The 17,658-nt window shown below is 35.0% G+C and overlaps 2 protein-coding genes across 2 annotated transcripts in view; both read right to left on the bottom strand.

Annotated features, from left to right (window-relative positions):
• The window catches only part of LOC137405115 (uncharacterized), a 117,437-nt gene extending 100,057 nt beyond the window's left edge, over window positions 1–17,380 (bottom strand). Inside the window, exons 1-4 of the mRNA XM_068091339.1 lie at window positions 17,332–17,380; window positions 14,371–14,412; window positions 13,146–13,229; window positions 11,047–11,127 (exon numbers count right to left, since the gene is read on the bottom strand). Coding sequence (XP_067947440.1) covers window positions 11,047–11,127; window positions 13,146–13,229; window positions 14,371–14,412; window positions 17,332–17,380 — 256 coding nt within the window. The remainder of the gene's footprint in view (window positions 1–11,046; window positions 11,128–13,145; window positions 13,230–14,370; window positions 14,413–17,331) is intronic.
• Window positions 377–6,116, bottom strand: LOC137404480 (uncharacterized). The gene is made up of 5 exons (XM_068090701.1): window positions 6,030–6,116; window positions 5,480–5,523; window positions 4,015–4,247; window positions 1,978–2,253; window positions 377–639 (listed from the first exon to the last, which is right to left on the bottom strand). The coding sequence occupies exons 2-5, from the start codon at window positions 5,491–5,493 to the stop codon at window positions 545–547; spliced, it is 618 nt and encodes a 205-aa protein (XP_067946802.1). The 5' UTR covers window positions 5,494–5,523; window positions 6,030–6,116; the 3' UTR covers window positions 377–544.
• Window positions 17,381–17,658: the final 278 nt, after the last annotated feature.

Here is a 17,658-nt window from a genome sequence, read left to right as displayed (position 1 = left end):
TGTTAGACACGATAAGAATAACAAAAGATCATGATAGATAAGTGCGTTATTACCGTAACCTTTCTAAGCACGTCGCTAGTTGAAGTTTTCTTCCAGTTTTTTACTTTGCATTATTTTTATCGGCAAAGATGGGAACTGTTAGAGGCTAGTTTTTAGTTATGGCACTGCAAGGTAGTAAATTGATGCTGTTAACAAATCACTATCTTATTTTGCCAACATATTATTAACTTATCATTTTTTTATTTTAAATTAGTTTAGTAAATTAATTTTAAATTTCAAACAGTTTTGTTTTAGAGATATCTGGAACATTGTGACTTGACACACTAGCCAGTATTAACTATTGCAATGATAGAAACAAGTGACATCATTTCGCAGGTGCTTTTCCTCTGAGTGTTTTAATCCTGATCAAATTTTGTAGATTTTAGTTTTAAAACACCTGGCAGTCAGACCACTTCAAACATAAAAAAACAATCGCAAATGATAGAAAAATGCCGATACTTTGTGTGATAAAATCTATCAAAATTTTGTGTATGTTCATCTTCGATCAAGTACTGTAAGGCGGTGGTAAGATGATTGACAATGGAACTTTGGTTTCATTCAAGCAGTTGTCCAGCTGTTCTTCATTGGTGGCTTCAATACCTGTTCAACATTAGAATACTATAATAACTAATTTTGAAAAAGAAACTGCAAAGATGAGTAGTAAGTGATTTCTGTAATTTACTGTTAGAAGCAAATCAAGAAGAGTGAATCTACCCAATGAATCATTTATAAGTGTAAATTTGTTCCACGATGCTGCCACAGCGTGTCAGCTAGTTTTTATACTAACAAAATAGCTAAAAATAATACAACTAATTCTTTAAACTTCTTAACTTTGAATACATTTCAAATAGGAATAATATCTTCTACAAAATAAAACCTTTGCCTTTTATCTCTTAACTTCACAACGAATGTAATGAATGTAATATGGTTTGAACTGACATAACAGATTTCAGCTTGTGCCCGACCTAGTGATCCCAACCACAAGAAATAGCAAAGTTTTTGTGAAAACACATTTTAAGGCTTTGAAGGACCCGTGATAGATTTCCTGCACCCACGGGGCCAGCTGGAAGAAATGAGAGAAAGTGCTGATCTAAAGCAATTTTATGCGATTCGGAAGCTTCCGGATCTTCAGAAATATACAGTATCTCATTTGATGTACTACTAGTACCCTGGCAGTTCAGTGCGCCGTGATAAATTATTAGATGTAATAGCCATGGGCACAATTATTCAGACAAGCAGCAAGATTGTTGAATAGCGCAGGTGTTAGGTTATCAATCTCACAAACTAAATGTCATGAGTTGTAATCCTGCTGAAAGCTATATTTTTTTCCAACATATAAGAGTGGTAATATGCTAAAGACAGCGTGTTGCCTACATGGATGCATTAACTTGACATTCAAATTTCTGTAGAAATCACTTTTTAGCAGTTTACTCTTTTTAAATCTTTACTATAATAAGGGCTGTGTTCATTCGTCCCTCTGCCCAAAGACACGCTTAGAGCGCAAGGAACAAAATGCATCGCATGGAATTAAACTCCAATATTCGGCATGGTGGATTATCAAGGAATAACTGTGCATATAGTTATTACACGTGATGATCTCGCACAGCATACGGGACTGCCAGTATGTCATTAATTAAACTGTTGATTGTTTCATAGTCAAGTCATTATTTCAAGCTCACAACTTCAAGTTCCAGTGCACTCGAGTCTACTTAAAGTTCTAGCGCTTTCAAGTCAGCAATTTGCATTCAAATCATATGAACCAGTTTGAACTTTTCAGTAAATTGATGTTATCTTGGTTAAACATTTTTCACAAGTCTTTAACAGTTAGATGTTTTTATAGCCATGGCAACTTTTGATTAGCCACCATGAAGTCAGAAAAAGGCTATTAAAACAACCTTCACACTTGTTAAAACCCCATCAGGGGAAGAATATACATACTGTATTGAATGATGCGAGCATTTTCATCTTTTCCGATTGTCTGTTCTATATCTTGGTTTTGATGACGACTAATCGTGATGGTTCCTTTGAATCTAACGATGATTGACACAGTGGCAGCGACCAAAGCAGCAGCAACCAAACAAAGAGCAAGTAACAATACTTCTGAATCATCTGTGGATGTTGTAGTAGGTGTGGATGCAGTGGTAGAGGGTGGGTGGGTAGCCATGGTAGTTTGTTGTGAGGGAATCAGTACTTTGCAATTATTTCTAAGATAATCTGAAAATGGAATGAACTTGCTACTATTACGATAGATTTTTAGAGAAGTTTTTGCAATCAGAGTTCTGTTATTTAAAACATTCATTATTTTAACAAGTACAGTAAAACCTCTATTTGAACGCTACCTTTATTTGAATGCCACCTCTAATAGAACGATACTATAAAAGAAGGGTTGAGAAATACACCACCAAAACCAAATCCACCATCGAAATAATTAATAACTTTATCCGGTTAATAAATTTCACTCAAATTTGTTCCTTGTTTAATTCGATATTTTATGTATATATGAAAAACAGTTGAGCAAATATGCTGAGGTCAATGACATTAGTGTCTCTCCGTCCAAAAGAGGGTGCAGAATATACGAATATGCAGAATAATTACCATTGCTTCTCCCATAAAAGGGTTAATTTTTCCCAAAACTCTGACAAGCTAGTTGAAAAATACAGCACCACCCTCTATATGTATTTAAACATCATCACTAGTAAAACTCCACTATAAGAGTAGGATTGAAAAATACAGCACCATGGCATTCAAATATAAGTTTTACAATTACACGCAAATATAGCATCAACTAGTGAACAGCAACCGAACAGACAATCTGAGAGTTGTCTTTTCTAATATAACAACAAGAGTAAGTAACTCCTATTTTTGCATAATGCACACTCTAATAATGTGTCATATTGATTAGCATGGTCAATTAATTATATTTTAAATTTTTTAAGTAAACCAATAATTGTTTAAAATAAAATCAATTTTTAGATGAATATACATTGCAAACTAAGCAAACTTGTATTAGATTTTTTGATGTTTCACCTATCTAAATGTAAATAGCGCAGACGGTCATACCTACACATACTAGTTCCCCAACATACGAGAAAATCAAGATATGAGCAGCGTTTTGAGCAAGCTTCTTCTTTGAAATACGAGTAATCTTTAAGATACCAGACGGTTCTCGCTGACCACTATATGGCCAAATATGCGAGAAGCCACTTTCAAGAACAGCATTGCTCGATCTTTTTCCTCGAATCAGTTAAAAAAACTTTTGAAAATTTGGCTAAATATTATAGTGAATGCGAAGCCAAAAGCACTAAACTGGAAACAAATAATATAAAAATAAGATGACCAAATGTGAGTAAGTTTAGAAAAAGATTAAAACTTTGCTCTAAGTTTATGTTTATTAAGTTAAATTCATTAAATTTTAATTCAAAGTTTCTGTCACGTAGGGTCATAAAAATTTAGTGTACTCAACGCATGGCTGTCAAGTTTCTCTCAGACCATCGTTAGTCACTATATTCGTCTCGAAAGTGAAGCTTTACAGTGCATAGTAATGTTACATTTTATTACAGATTTTAGCAACTGAATAGGTATTTATTACTATGTTAGAGTAGGGACTGAATTACAACAGTTAAAAACATGTTTTTTCCACTGTGATATCCTGTTTTATGTGGTTTTTAAATAGTTTGGTAACAGATTAATTTGTATTTATTTATTTTATATATAAAATTGTGCCCTAAGACACGAGTAAATTGGCATACAAGCTTAGTCCAAGAATGCATTAAGCTCATATGTTGAGGTATGACTGAGTTTAGTTGCTTATTTTAAATTAATAGAAAGTTCTATTTATGCATATATTGTATATTTTAATTGACATATTTTAATGTTTTGGTCCTATTGTGAAGCCAGCATGATCACTCCTTTAACCTGGTATACAGTATGCAAATTCTTACATCAGACCCTCAATGAAGTGCTGGTGTAACTTACCTGGACAATATGCATCACACCTGGACTGGTCAAGCGAGTAGTGAATGACATCATTGCAGATATCTGCACAAGATCTGTATTGAGCGAAATGTCTTAAGTAGTAGCAACCTTGACCTTGACTTCCTAGCTTATCACAGTCATCAAAAGTTACCCGAGAAAGCTTTCCTGTACACACCCACCTTTCCTCTTCTCCACTGATCAGTGAAACCAGAGTGCTGATTGTTGGCAGAATGCTGTGAAGCAAGAGAAAAACAATTTACAGATCGACCAATCTGATGAAATGCCTACTAAAGACAAATCAGTTATTATAGGTCTAATATTGTGGTCTAAGGAATTAACAAATGAATGTAATTTTTATTTTGGACTCCTTGAGTGGTACTAGCAGACGTCAAATGCTTGTGTTGACGTCTGCTAGTACTGTGAATCACAAGCTAGCAAGATGAGACTTTAACATGTTTTTTTAATAAGAACAAAGATACAAACATTAGCAAGTATAATACATATATTCTAAATTATAGTCTAGCAACTGATTATTAAAGTACATTTGGATCGCCATCTTGATATGACTCAGTGAATAATCAATACCTCTGCAGCCAGCAAAATCTCATTGCTTATTGTAAGAGCTGATTCAACACACTAACTGTCTGTCATTTGCTATGCAGAATCAGTTTGCATTGTTTTGTATTGATTATTACAGTCAGTCGTCAAAAGTTACCCGAGAAAGCTTGCCTGTACGCATTCAACAATCTTTTACACTGATCAGTGAAATCAGTACGCTGATTGATAGCCTATTGGAAAATGACAAAGGTTTTTGAAAAGTCTAATCTGGTCAATAACTATAGCAACTAACTGTTAAACATTGTGCTGAATGGTTTATTCTACTGCAAATGTTGGTCAGTCAATAACATTTGCATTCCTGACATGTGCGGAAGGTATCAGTTCATGGCAACTTTAAATACACCGCATATGAACCCATTTTAAATAGACTATCAATTAAACATTCTAATATATACAGACAAACACTTGTTTAGTCTTTTTAATATTTTGTGTTCGCCTTCGAGCGAGAATTTTATTGTGCCTTACTTTAGGGGCTTTTATTAACTTGTGTTCTGTTAGTGCCTGCGGAGATAGGCCGCTTTCTGTGATTGCCTATGACACTAAATGCTAGCAGTTAATTTTAACCATTGGTTTCGGAGTAGTTTTGCTGATTGCAAACATACTGAGAATACCCTTTCAGTAGCTTCAGTCTACTCTCTGTGTTATAAGTTTTTGCAGCAACGATTTTGACATTTTTGTCTCTAATAGAGCCTACATATATTTTATGTTTTATTGTAAGGCTGTTGTGAGCTATGATTTATTCATTTGCCTTTCTTTCAAGGATACCATAACTATTGGACTATTAATATCAAGAATTCATACAAAGTTGTCTTCTCTACCACTATCAGAATCTTCTCTATCCACTAACCTCATAGTCTTCATCTTCCCTCAATCAACAAACAATTTGTATCTCTACAAATAAATATTTATTTATGTCAACAATGTTCGTAGAGTCATCAAGACCAGGGTGTTGCTTTATATGCTGTATCGCTTAAAAGCAAAACGCTAATAGCTTTTATACAGCTGCTTGACGACGAATTGGTCGTTTCATCAATGATATACAGCCCCGCTGTATATTATTGGGGGCTGTATATCATTGGTTTCATCACGATGATCAAATCATTATGTTAGAACTGCTAACATATTAGTCACGGTTAAGTGCTCAGACAACAATTCCCATAAACAAGTGTTCGGTTCTTATCACGGTAGTACTTTTGTTAATTGAACAGGCGCTACTTTCACCTACTATCGAGCACCTGATGAGTAGTTGTCAACAAGAACTAGCATACTAACGAGCTAACAAATAATCGTTTCATGTTAAGAGTAAATGATGCGTATCAGCGGGTGAGAGTGCCTGGCATAGTCATCTATCTTAATAACTAATTACTATTCCAGTTTAAACTAGTAGCGATACTTACTATTGCAGTAGTCTTGCGTCAGCCATTATAAACATGGCGTAACAAACTTAATTGGAAAACCCACTACGGAGCATGCAGTTTCGTTTCTATTAGCTGCCGTTTCTAAGCACAGCTGCGCCTGCGGTGCCTGCATGCGCACCGCAGGCGCAGCTGTGCTTTGTTAATATTCTTTAGCAATTCAACCTTGCGTTGTAACAGAGCTTTATAGTTCAATAGCTATTATAATTAGAGACATTTACATGCTCGAAATGGTGCAATAACGAAGGTTGATAACCTTCGTGTGTTTAGTATTTTGCTTGTGCGTTAAATCAAATAAAGGTGGTGTAACCAATGGCAATAAGCTAATACAAATAAATTAGGCAAGCGAGTAAGGATGTCCTTGACTATAATAATCGACTCTAAAGTGTAAATGCATAAGCAGACCTGCCAACCCTGGGGTGGGGAAAGGAGTGAGAGTCTATTTTGGGGGCAATGAAAACGCGAGGATTTAACAAGTGGAGTAAATTTTCATAGCGTATAAAAACTCCACAGCGAAAGATAATATAACTCCATATGGAAATCACATGTCGTGAAGGTGGAGGTTATTGATAGATGAGAATGCCACAAATATGTTTATACATAGTTGTTTATTAGTAGTAAGTATATGATTACTATTTGAAGATTGGGGCAAAAACAAGTTTGCTTGGGTAAAAGGGGCAATTGCGTGCAGTGATGTAGTGCTAACCATCTTCTAACCATAACTGTAAAGTTGAGATAAGTGGATGTAGGCGACCAAGAGTCGCAACGCGACTCCACCGCCAGACCTGCCAACCCAAGAGTGGGGCAATGCGTGAGATTTGGTTTTGGGGCAATTGATGTATCAATGATAGTATATATAAAATTGTGGAAATTGGGGCAAAAATCTCACACATTTATCACACACTTTCATTTTGTTCTTTAGGGTGATTGCGTGAGTCTCACGCCCAATACATGAGAGTTGGCAGGTATGTCCACCGCCACGTAGTGGCAGTTGGAACAGCTGGGGGCCACTGGGGGGCGCTGTAAGCCCCCCAGTGGGGTCCGGGGAAAGGGGGGTCAAGGGGGAGTTAAGCCCTGGTCGCCAAAGCCTACAGGGCTTTAAAATCATGTGTATGATATGAGAAATGAGCACATCTGTAGTAATAAATAAGTTGAGAGAAAATAATGAAATTCAATGCCTTTGACCTTTGTCCTTCAGTAAAAATACTGACTGCAATTGGTTTGCTGTAATCTCATCTAAGCCTTTGTTGTAGACAACCAATTAGGGTCACAATCTTGTCATGTTACATGACCATTACATCTCTGTATTGGACTGTATGCTGATTTTATATTGAATGACCATTGAATGTCAACTATAATGACATTAGTATACTTGAATCAATGAAATAGAGCTATAATATACCTTGAGAATTGGCAGTCTAAAATTGTTCAACCCTAACTATAGTTATACTTGAAAAACACACAGATTTTCTAACCATAACTTAGTTAGGGAAAGTTAAGGTAGCATTTCATCACTGATTGCGTGACACAGGCGTGAGATCCGTGAGGCATGAGGCAATTGTCCAATTGTGTGAGTCTCACGCCTGTGTCAGGTATACACATACCTACCAACTCTCAGGCCCAATGCGTGATAGTTGGTAGGTATGTCTATAAGTTAAAGTATAATCCTCTAAAATAAACTGTTTAATAATAAGCTGCAAACAGTTACAGGTAATACTCCCAATAAATGTATGCTACGTGCCGACTGTCAATTATATTGTTTGAGTTATGATATTAAATTATTATTTAGACAATTGAAGTTGAAATGAAAATGAAATTGGATATGTTAGACAAATTATTAGATATATTTGAGTGTGATATATAAAGGCCTGCTTTATTCAGACCAACATGACAACAACCCAGAAATGGAACATCAAACACATATATCACCATTCCACATAATATTTCATAGCATAATAATAAATAATTACAGGCTAAGCGCAGACCAATTAAATAGAATAATAACGTGTCACCACTTAATGAAAACGAAATCAGTTTGGACAGTGAGCTAGATTGGTTTGCTCAGAACAAAGAAATGGTCCCATGATAGCACTGTAACCCATAATTGTTACATCATAATTCCAAACTAGCACACAACCACTTTAAATACATACAACTACCACAGTGCAAAGCAAAGTGGCACGTTACGACTTTTCTTGGACAATTTACAGCCTATTTCTCTGGATCTCATAAATCACACTTGTGATTACTTGTTAATTTATTCCAGAAAAGTCTGCCGGCTACTTTGGTGGCCTTCTAAGCCTAACTTCCCTTTGTGTGCTAATAATATGTATGTAATAATATGTAATAATAATCTTGCGTATGGCCTGGCCCAGGACTATCACCTCGTTGCTCATAAGCATCTGCCTTGTTTACTCCAAAATGGTCCACTGTAGTAAGAGTAGATAGCACTCATCACATTTGCTGCAATTACCCATTCTCATACAATTACTAAAACGCATCTTGTTTATTTAAACTTTCTATTAATGGGGTTGTCTTCAGCAGCTGCACCGGAATCCTGATGTCACCTCTGTGATGTAACCGGGTGGTAGGATTAGTCATGATGTCCTTAGGATAGCCAGTGTTTTTTGCACTAACTACTCCAGTGTCCTTAGTTGACCACTACATACATATATATATATATATATATATATATATATATATATATATATATATATATATATATATATATATATATATATATAGCTTCACAGTTTATCTTCAAAGTCAGACTAGTTGGAATTGTAGTAGAAAGAAGAACAGGCTTCACGGTACTGGATAATGTCTTACTTATTGCTAATAAATCAGTTATGAAGCAACCTTCCAGATCAGCAGTCTCCTTAATTACGCAATTCCAAATAAGAATCCAGGTTTTCGGTTTTTTTTACAAAACCCTACATCCACCAATTCAGTTTGATCATCATTGTGTCAATTTTGTTTGTTCTAGTTCACTGCTTGTCATGTTTGGCATCAACCTCAGGTACGCAATGTGTCATTCCATCAACTTCAACAGCAGGTTTGTCCCCAGCAAGGATACCTTCCCAATTTTTACGCTTGGGTGCATCTAATATTGGACGGCTTGACATAAAATAGTTTGACTTTATAAAATACCGTAAAACCTCTAATTGAACGTCACCTTTATTTGACCGCCGTCAGTCCCCATAGGAGAAGGGTTGAGAAATACAGTGCCATGGCGTTTAAATAGAGGTTTTACGGTAATAATAAGTTGAAGATGTCCTAGCATTGCTTGTCTGGTGGATGTGGCAGCATGTGATCTATAGTAGAAGCTTCAATATCGATTCCTACAAATATCAAATACCAAGTGTCAGTAGGCCTAATGGTAACCCAGAGTGCTATAAGTTCTGGTTTCGATGTTGTGGTTGGATCTAGGTCTGAGGCTGATAAAATGAGCTTTTACTTTTAAAACATTAAGTATTTGATAGTCGATTCAGTTAATTTACAATTTCCCTCAATAGATAATTTCACTTTAAAATCTAAAATGAATTTGTGGAGAATGCATTCCCGATAGCCTGAATATGCACTAACAACCGGTCTACCGAGTTGTTAGTGCATATTCGGTATTGGGTTTTAATTTTAACGACATAAACGTCGGTAAAATTAAAACCCATCTATCTACTTGTGATCGACTACTCATTAATTGACTTATGATTGGTTCAAATAGTTGTTTCCTATGATCATGACCTCAATGTTGTTTTATTTATCTAATTTCAATTCAAGTTCTTTTTATTTATGGTTGGTTCGGAGCAATAAAGACAGACGACTACACTAGTGCGCTTACTATTACTGTTTACCAGTACATGTACTAGTAATTAGTAGTAGTAGTAATTATTACTATTAATAGTGCTAGTACTATTACTAGTACTAATTACTATAACTAGTAATTAGTACTAGTAATTAATTGGCAAGTGTACTAATCACTAGCACACTTGCCAATCCCTTGCCATGTGAGAGATCGCCATGAGTAATCGCTATATGGAGAATCGTCCCATGAAGTAACATGAGGCTTGAGTGATGCAGCAGTAGCGTGCTTGCCTTTTAATCTGGTGCTCCGAGTTCGACTCCCGTACGCTAAAATATTTTTTTACCGTTCTTAGCGTAGCTTCGGACAGACGGATGACAGACACTGCTCTTATTACAGTAAAGACTATTTACTATGCTTATTATTGTATAAAGGCTACTACCGTAAATTGCCATAGTAGATGACATTGTTCACTACACATTGAAAGTAATTAAATCTATTGAAATCTATTGTCTGATTCATTTTATGAACCACGAGTTTTTATTTAATTTGGTTTCCACCATTTGTTGGAAAAAAATTATAGCAAGTCATTTAGTCACTTAAATTCTATTATATTATCAATTTAAAAATGACAGCGACAGAGTCAAAGAATTCTATAGAGACCCTTAAAGAGCAGATCACTCTAATTTAATTTAGTGTAATTACTTTATCAGACAATTTAAAAATATGCTAAAATAAAACCAGGATCGTTATAGTTATATTGCTGACTATCTACTCAGCTAACTAGAAAACGTTCTACATGCGTGGAGGAACTCATTATTGCCACGTTATCTTCTTTTGTCAGAGGAATCGGAAGAATGTTTTTTAAAGATTATAGTACAGCACAAGTTTTTATTGCAATAACAATAGCGAATACTATTATGGATTGGTGTATGAACAATATTAGAGTGTTATTTCGACAAAGCGCCAAGTTTTATTAACATTTTTAAGCCATGATTATATTAAATTGCTACTGGGAAAAGCTGCAACAATATATGTTTATATTAAAATCGCTCTCTTTTTCAACTACAGTATCTAAAAGTTGTCAGTTCAAATTCCTTAATAAAAAAACAGAGCATAAGTTAACAGGTTTTAAACAGATGATTTGTAAAAAGAGCAAATACCACGAATCTTCTCAGGCTAAAATGAAAATTAACAAACCGTGTGTTGCTTCACTTGGCGCCAGTCCTTCATCCTCCGGACCAACTGACTCATCCGACCGTATTCTAGCATTATCTCCTTCTGTGTGAAATGAATAACTGTTAAAAGTAGCCAGTATATACTAGCTTATGCTGGTATTTGAGTCAATTGTTAATGAATGATATACAGCTTGTAAAATATGACCCTGGTGCTCAAACAGAACTAAACCTTAGTAAATTCATACTTTGACATACAAGTGCCGCAGCATCAAGAAATTTGAGATACGAGGAAAATTCGGAGCAGATTTTTCCTCTCAGGTATGAGACCAATTTGAGCAACGAGCATCTAAAGGCTGGTTCACACTATATCGCTAAATTTCAGGGTTAATGCCACAATACTTTGGTGATTGACAACGATAACAATGTTCACACAATCACAAACCCATCCGCATTTGCACCAGCAAATACTCTGTGAAGTAGTGTTCTCATTTTCTTTGCAAATTTTCGCGAAGAAACCTTTTTGTTTTCGCATGCTTGAATGAAATACCAGTCTCGCAGCAACTATCATAAACGGAAATAAATAAATCATGCTATCGGTGGCCGCGAATTACTACCGCCAAAATGGTTCGCATTGAAAGGCGGTCGTCGATGCTCAGCGAAATATCGAGACAGTTTGACGGCTGCACTCTCCCGACGTATCCACGTTGCTTCGTCGATGCCATCAGTAGGCTATACGGTTCACATGATTGACCATAAACTCTGAAAAGAAAATATTTGAATTTGTTTATGGCCAATATTTTAAAAATCATAAATTTATTTTTATTACATTCTCCAAACATCAAAATCAATGTGTTCAGTACAGCGTTAACGTGAACAATCACATCGCCTGTGTCAGCTTGGCCAATAAATCATTTAACTTATGGTTAAGCAATTGACCTTACCAAGCATGAGCAAATATGCAGTGCTGCCCAATCCCAGCAACAGAATCATCTGCGGCAGCTTGCTTTCATTTGTTGTTATTGCATAAAATGGTTTTTATATGCGCAACATGAAACTACTTCACATTGTTTAGGGCTCTACACTAGATGTAAATGGTCATATTGAACATACTAATTATGCAATTTCAAAGTGGCAGGCTAGTCAATTAGGAATCACATTTTCATTGGCCAAACACCGGTCTCATTCATACGGTAACTTTGTTTGCACTTGTGGTAGACCAATCAAGATTAAACCATAACTATCACGTACAACTTTTATGTACAACTTTTATCATATTTTCTAGGTAAATCAGACACGCTGATTCCATTTTGTACTCAAAATAAAAATTGGTCCAGTAACTTTCAGTCATGAAGGCTTTTTTAAAGCGTTTCAATATCCGTCTCAAAACCAACACAATCGGCATAACAAACTCCGCCCATAAATTTGACGTAACCTAGCTTTTTAGGAATGGAAGTTAGGGATGTTTAGTCCGATTTAAAATAATAGAAATGGGTGTCCTAAAATCTATTATTAATTAAATTCAGATTGTAAAATCTTCTCAGTCCTTTATGAAAATTAGATAAACTATTTAAAATTGCTCATAGCTTGTTACATGATGTTTAATAAGCTGAACACCAAGAAAAATGGGCTCAAAAAAGCGTGATTTTATCCCAAGCTAGCATTGTTATCGCGCTTTTTTGAGCCCATTTTTAAATATGCAATGTTAAATAGCTTATCTACCCGTCAGAAAAGACTGAGATTATTTTGAAGGCTGAATTTAGATAGTAATGGGTTTTAAGACACCCATCTCTATTATTCTAAATCAGACTAAACATCCCTAACTTCCGTTCCTAAAAAGCTAGGTGCATCACGTATTTATCATCGCGTTGTTTTCGAGACCGATATTAAAACGCCATTAAAAAGCCTTCATTACTCTGAAAGTTAGTGGACCAATATGTATTTTGAGTACAAAATCGTAATCAGCGTGTCTGATTTACCTAGTAAATACAATAAAGGGTGTACATGACAGTTATGGTGTAAGCTATGTTTAGTGTTAGGTACAAGCTCAAATTCAATAATTTATTAATCTTACTTTGATAGCTATAGCCAAGAATACTTTAGCAACTCAAAAGCATTAGTTACCTTCGTCTGGGGGTACAGATCTAAATGGGATTCTTTCTTCATGTTCTTCAATGGAGATCTGTTCTGCATTACCACTTGAGCCACCTAAAATGAAAGGATGTTGACATTAATAAATGAGGAAGAACAAGAAAAGGTTTGATCAACATTTTCAAGTCATCAAAATGGGCAAAAAGAATCATGATCTTTGCAGAATATCAACTAAAAGCAGCTGTGACGCTATCTAATTATATTAAATATTATATTAAAATCACTCGCTTTTTTAACTAAATCATCTAAGAATTGTCTGTTCAAAATTCATATTCATAAAAACAGAGCTTGCATTAATATCTATCAGGCGGATAACTTCCAAGAATAGATACTTTTTAGGGACAATTTTTTAAATCTTCAATTTGTGTTAAGGAAGAATATGTTGCTAGCCCACTCTACAAGCCGATTAGTTTAATTCTATAACCAGCAATAAAAAGTTAATGCGGGATATGTAAATACGGCTCAAACATTTTCTGTGTTTGAGAAATCTGCTTTAACTTCACGTTCTAATTAGCTGTCATGTTGAGCAACCAAAGTGATGCAGTTTGGCGACAAGATGGAAAAAATCATTATCATTTTTAAATCAAGATTTTAAAATATCTGAAAAAAATGTATTGTAGGAAAAGCGTAAATGACAGCCAACTGAAGTGCCTTTGACTCGTGTTCACACATTGGCTAATATTTGACATTGGTATTGAAATTCACATGTCCATGTTTTTGGTAAAAAAAATAACTCCTCATATCACAGCTTGGAGCTTGTATCAAGAGTGTTTTGGCTCCAAATCTGTTTTTGTTTTTCTACCATCAACATCATTGCCAAAAACTGAAATTTGATGATTGCATTGTTATAAATATATATGCCAGTTGATTTTTTAAGTTTATGATGTTTGTTGAATTACTGAAAAAAAGACATATTTCATTATCGAAAAAGTTTTATGAAGTGTTTTATAAATATCTCCAGTTTATAATAACATTTTTCGCGATAACATGTAACGTATAACAAACTCTATAACTAAATTTTAACATTTCTTTAAGATTTATAATTTTTTAGAGTCACAAGTGGGGCATGAGATTGCCCGCCTAAGTAAAGGAGAGCGGTGACTATTCAAATAGACGTAAGTCGGGTTTGACTAGTGTACATTCAACACGTACAACAAGATATAAATCGCTAGAACTAATAAAATAATACTTATCTTACTTGTCAAACTTCCATTTTCTCTGTCATCATTTCCTTGAGCTCCTAAAAGTAATAGCCAAGTTCATGGTTGAATTACAAAATTTCAAAAGCGCTTGCGCAATGCCACTCTAAGCTATTGGTTAAAGTTATAACTCTAAGCTATGGTATAGTTATATGTTAGTGTGTTGTCTATGGTGTAGTTATATGTTAGTGTGTTGTCTATAGTATAGTGATATGTTAGTGTGTTGTCTATGGTATAGTGATATGTTAATGAGTTGTCTATGGTATAGTGATATGTTAATGTGTTGTTTATGGTATAGTTATATGTTAGTGTGTTGTCCATGGTGTAGTTATATGTTAGTGTGTTATCTATGGTATAGTGATATGTTAGTGTGTTGTCTATGGTATAGTTATATGTTAGTGAGTTGTCTATGGTATAGTGATATGTTAGTGTGTTGTCTATGGTGTAGTTATATGTTAGTGTGTTATTTATGGTATAGTGATATGTTAGTGTGTTGTCTATGGTGTAGTTATATGTTAGTGTGTTGTCTATGGTATAGTGATATGTTAATGTGTTGTTTATGGTATAGTGATATGTTAGTGTGTTGTCTATGGTGTAGTTATATGTTAGTGTGTTATCTATGGTATAGTGATATGTTAGTGTGTTGTCTATGGTGTAGTTATATGTTAGTGTATTGTCTATGGTATAGCTATATGTTAGTGTGTTGTCTATGGTATAGTTATATGTTAGTGTGTTGTCTATGCTATACTGATATGTTAATGTGTTGTCTATGGTATAGTGATATGTTAGTGTGTTGTCTATGGTGTAGTTATATGTTAGTGTATTGTCTATGGTATAGCTATATGTTAGTGTGTTGTCTATGGTGTAGTTATATGTTAGTGTGTTATATATGGTATAGTGATATGTTAATGTGTTGTTTATGGTATAGTGATATGTTAGTGTGTTGTCTATGGTGTAGTTATATGTTAGTGTGTTATCTATGGTATAGTGATATGTTAGTGTGTTGTCTATGGTGTAGTTATATGTTAGTGTATTGTCTATGGTATAGCTATATGTTAGTGTGTTGTCTATGGTATAGTTATATGTTAGTGTGTTGTCTATGCTATACTGATATGTTAATGTGTTGTCTATGGTATAGTGATATGTTAATGTGTTGTCTATAGTTTAGTTATATGTTAGTGAGTTGTCTATGGTATAGTGATATGTTAATGAGTTGTTTATGGTATAGTGATATGTTAGTGTGTTGTCTATGGTGTAGTTATATGTTAGTGTGTTATTTATGGTATAGTGATATGTTAGTGTGTTGTCTATGGTGTAGTTATATGTTAGTGTGTTATCTATGGTATAGTGATATGTTAATGTGTTGTTTATGGTATAGTGATATGTTAGTGTGTTGTCTATGGTGTAGTTATATGTTAGTGTGTTATCTATGGTATAGTGATATGTTAGTGTGTTGTCTATGGTGTAGTTATATGTTAGTGTATTGTCTATGGTATAGCTATATGTTAGTGTGTTGTCTATGGTATAGTTATATGTTAGTGTGTTGTCTATGCTATACTGATATGTTAATGTGTTGTCTATGGTATAGTGATATGTTAGTGTGTTGTCTATAGTTTAGTTATATGTTAGTGAGTTGTCTATGGTATAGTTATATGTTAGTGCGTTGTATATGGTATCGTGATCTTGATGTAGTCTCTATATAAAGATGACAATTAAGTCTATTGTGTCTGAATTTGGAAGAACTATATATTTTACTGCGTGCAGTCTCGCTGTTTAGGTAGTTCATTATGTCATACAGATGTAGTAGTAGTAGTGTACAGAATGTCATTCTGTAGTGTACAGAATGTAAGTAAATTGTCTCTGTTCTACACCCAAGATATGTCATTGTTACTAAAGGAATTACAAAAAATATTATATTTGATCAAATTAGGAAAGGGCACAAAAGCAATAAGAACTCAGGCTAATCTTCTGGTTAATCTAGTCGGCAGGTTAGATCTAATCTGTTAAAGACAAACTTGCACTAAATGTTAGTAGATTATCAGAAAGTGTTGACGTATTTTTATCATTTGTGATTGTTTTTTATGTTTGAGGTGGTCTGAATACAAGGATGTTTCAAGATTAAAATCGAAAAAACTTGATCACAGTTAAAATGCTCAAATGAAGCGAAAGTGTGATGATGACGTCTATAGTTGCAAAGAGCCGTACAGAATAGAGACACGTAATGTTGTAGCTTGAATCCAATAGCCGATATCAACAATTGCAGCTAGTTGTGTCATTTTACCGGCAACCAAGTTTTGTCGATTTTAATCTTGAAACAACGTTGCAGTCAGATCACCTCAAACATCAACAACAACCGCAAACGATAGAATCATGAATCATAGAATCATTCACTCTCTGAGAAAATCTACTAAAAAGTTTATCTTTAAGAGCCACCTTCATTCGAAGCCACCATTAGAGATTTGGTTAGAAGGTGATCTTGTCTGGGATTTGAACTTAAGAATTCAACTTACTAACCAGAAAGTCTAACACATGCACAAATCAGCCGTGACAAGCCTTGACAGATGAATTGCGGTGTAGCAATTCCCTGTGCTTTATCTCTCACAGAGTATTAGACTATCAGAGCATTAGCACATGTACTTGCTGTCTGATTGAGTATTGACACAGGCAAGATGTAACTGAACTTTGGCAAAACAATCTAGCTTTAGGTAGTTGGGTGACACTAGCCATCAACTTTGCAGACATGCCACAAAGGGAGGCTGATAAGAAAATACCTTGCGATGAGTCATTTTCTAGCCATTATTCAGGAGCAAACTCAGACTGCCTTTGCACGTCCCTGATCAATGGGTTTATTATACATATAAGGAAACAAATACTGTTGATAGGTAGGGCGTCAGAGGAAGCCCTAGATCAGGCACAGAAAAGAGTGCCTCATATGACAAGATTTGTTCAGGACGAGAGACTTTCTCGAGCAAGCCGCCCGTTAGATTCCATCTCCCCAGGTTCATGCATTGCTGTGTTAAGAATAGCGCAACTATAGGCTTTGCCTAAGCGTTCCAAGCCTAAGCTATTGTATTCTAGCCTGTTTTATGACGCACGATGTTTGAAAAACAGCCACTTGTGGGCAACTGTTTCGTGACAATTGGTGCCTGCAAGCCAATTGTTAGTACAGCAGCCCATCGCTACTTCAGGCTTCACCTTTCGTGGCTTTAGCACTTTGTGGTTAAAAAATATTCATTATAGTGTTAAAAATTGATAAAAAAAACTATAAGACATAAATCTCTCTCATA

Source organism: Watersipora subatra, chromosome 9 (genome assembly GCF_963576615.1).
Source record: "Watersipora subatra chromosome 9, tzWatSuba1.1, whole genome shotgun sequence".
Taxonomy (NCBI): Eukaryota; Metazoa; Bryozoa; class Gymnolaemata; order Cheilostomatida; family Watersiporidae; genus Watersipora; species Watersipora subatra.
Note: the sequence above shows the minus strand (reverse complement) of the source record. Positions and strands in the feature narration are given on the sequence as shown.

Bases quoted from the DNA above. Each gene is read 5' to 3' on its own strand.
- LOC137404480 (XM_068090701.1), bottom strand. The intron at 2,254-4,014 runs GTAAGTTACACC...TTCCATTTTCAG, and splicing joins GTGTGATGCATATTGTCCAG to ATTATCTTAGAAATAATTGC. The intron at 640-1,977 runs GTATGTATATTC...AATGTTGAACAG, and splicing joins TGCTCGCATCATTCAATACA to GTATTGAAGCCACCAATGAA.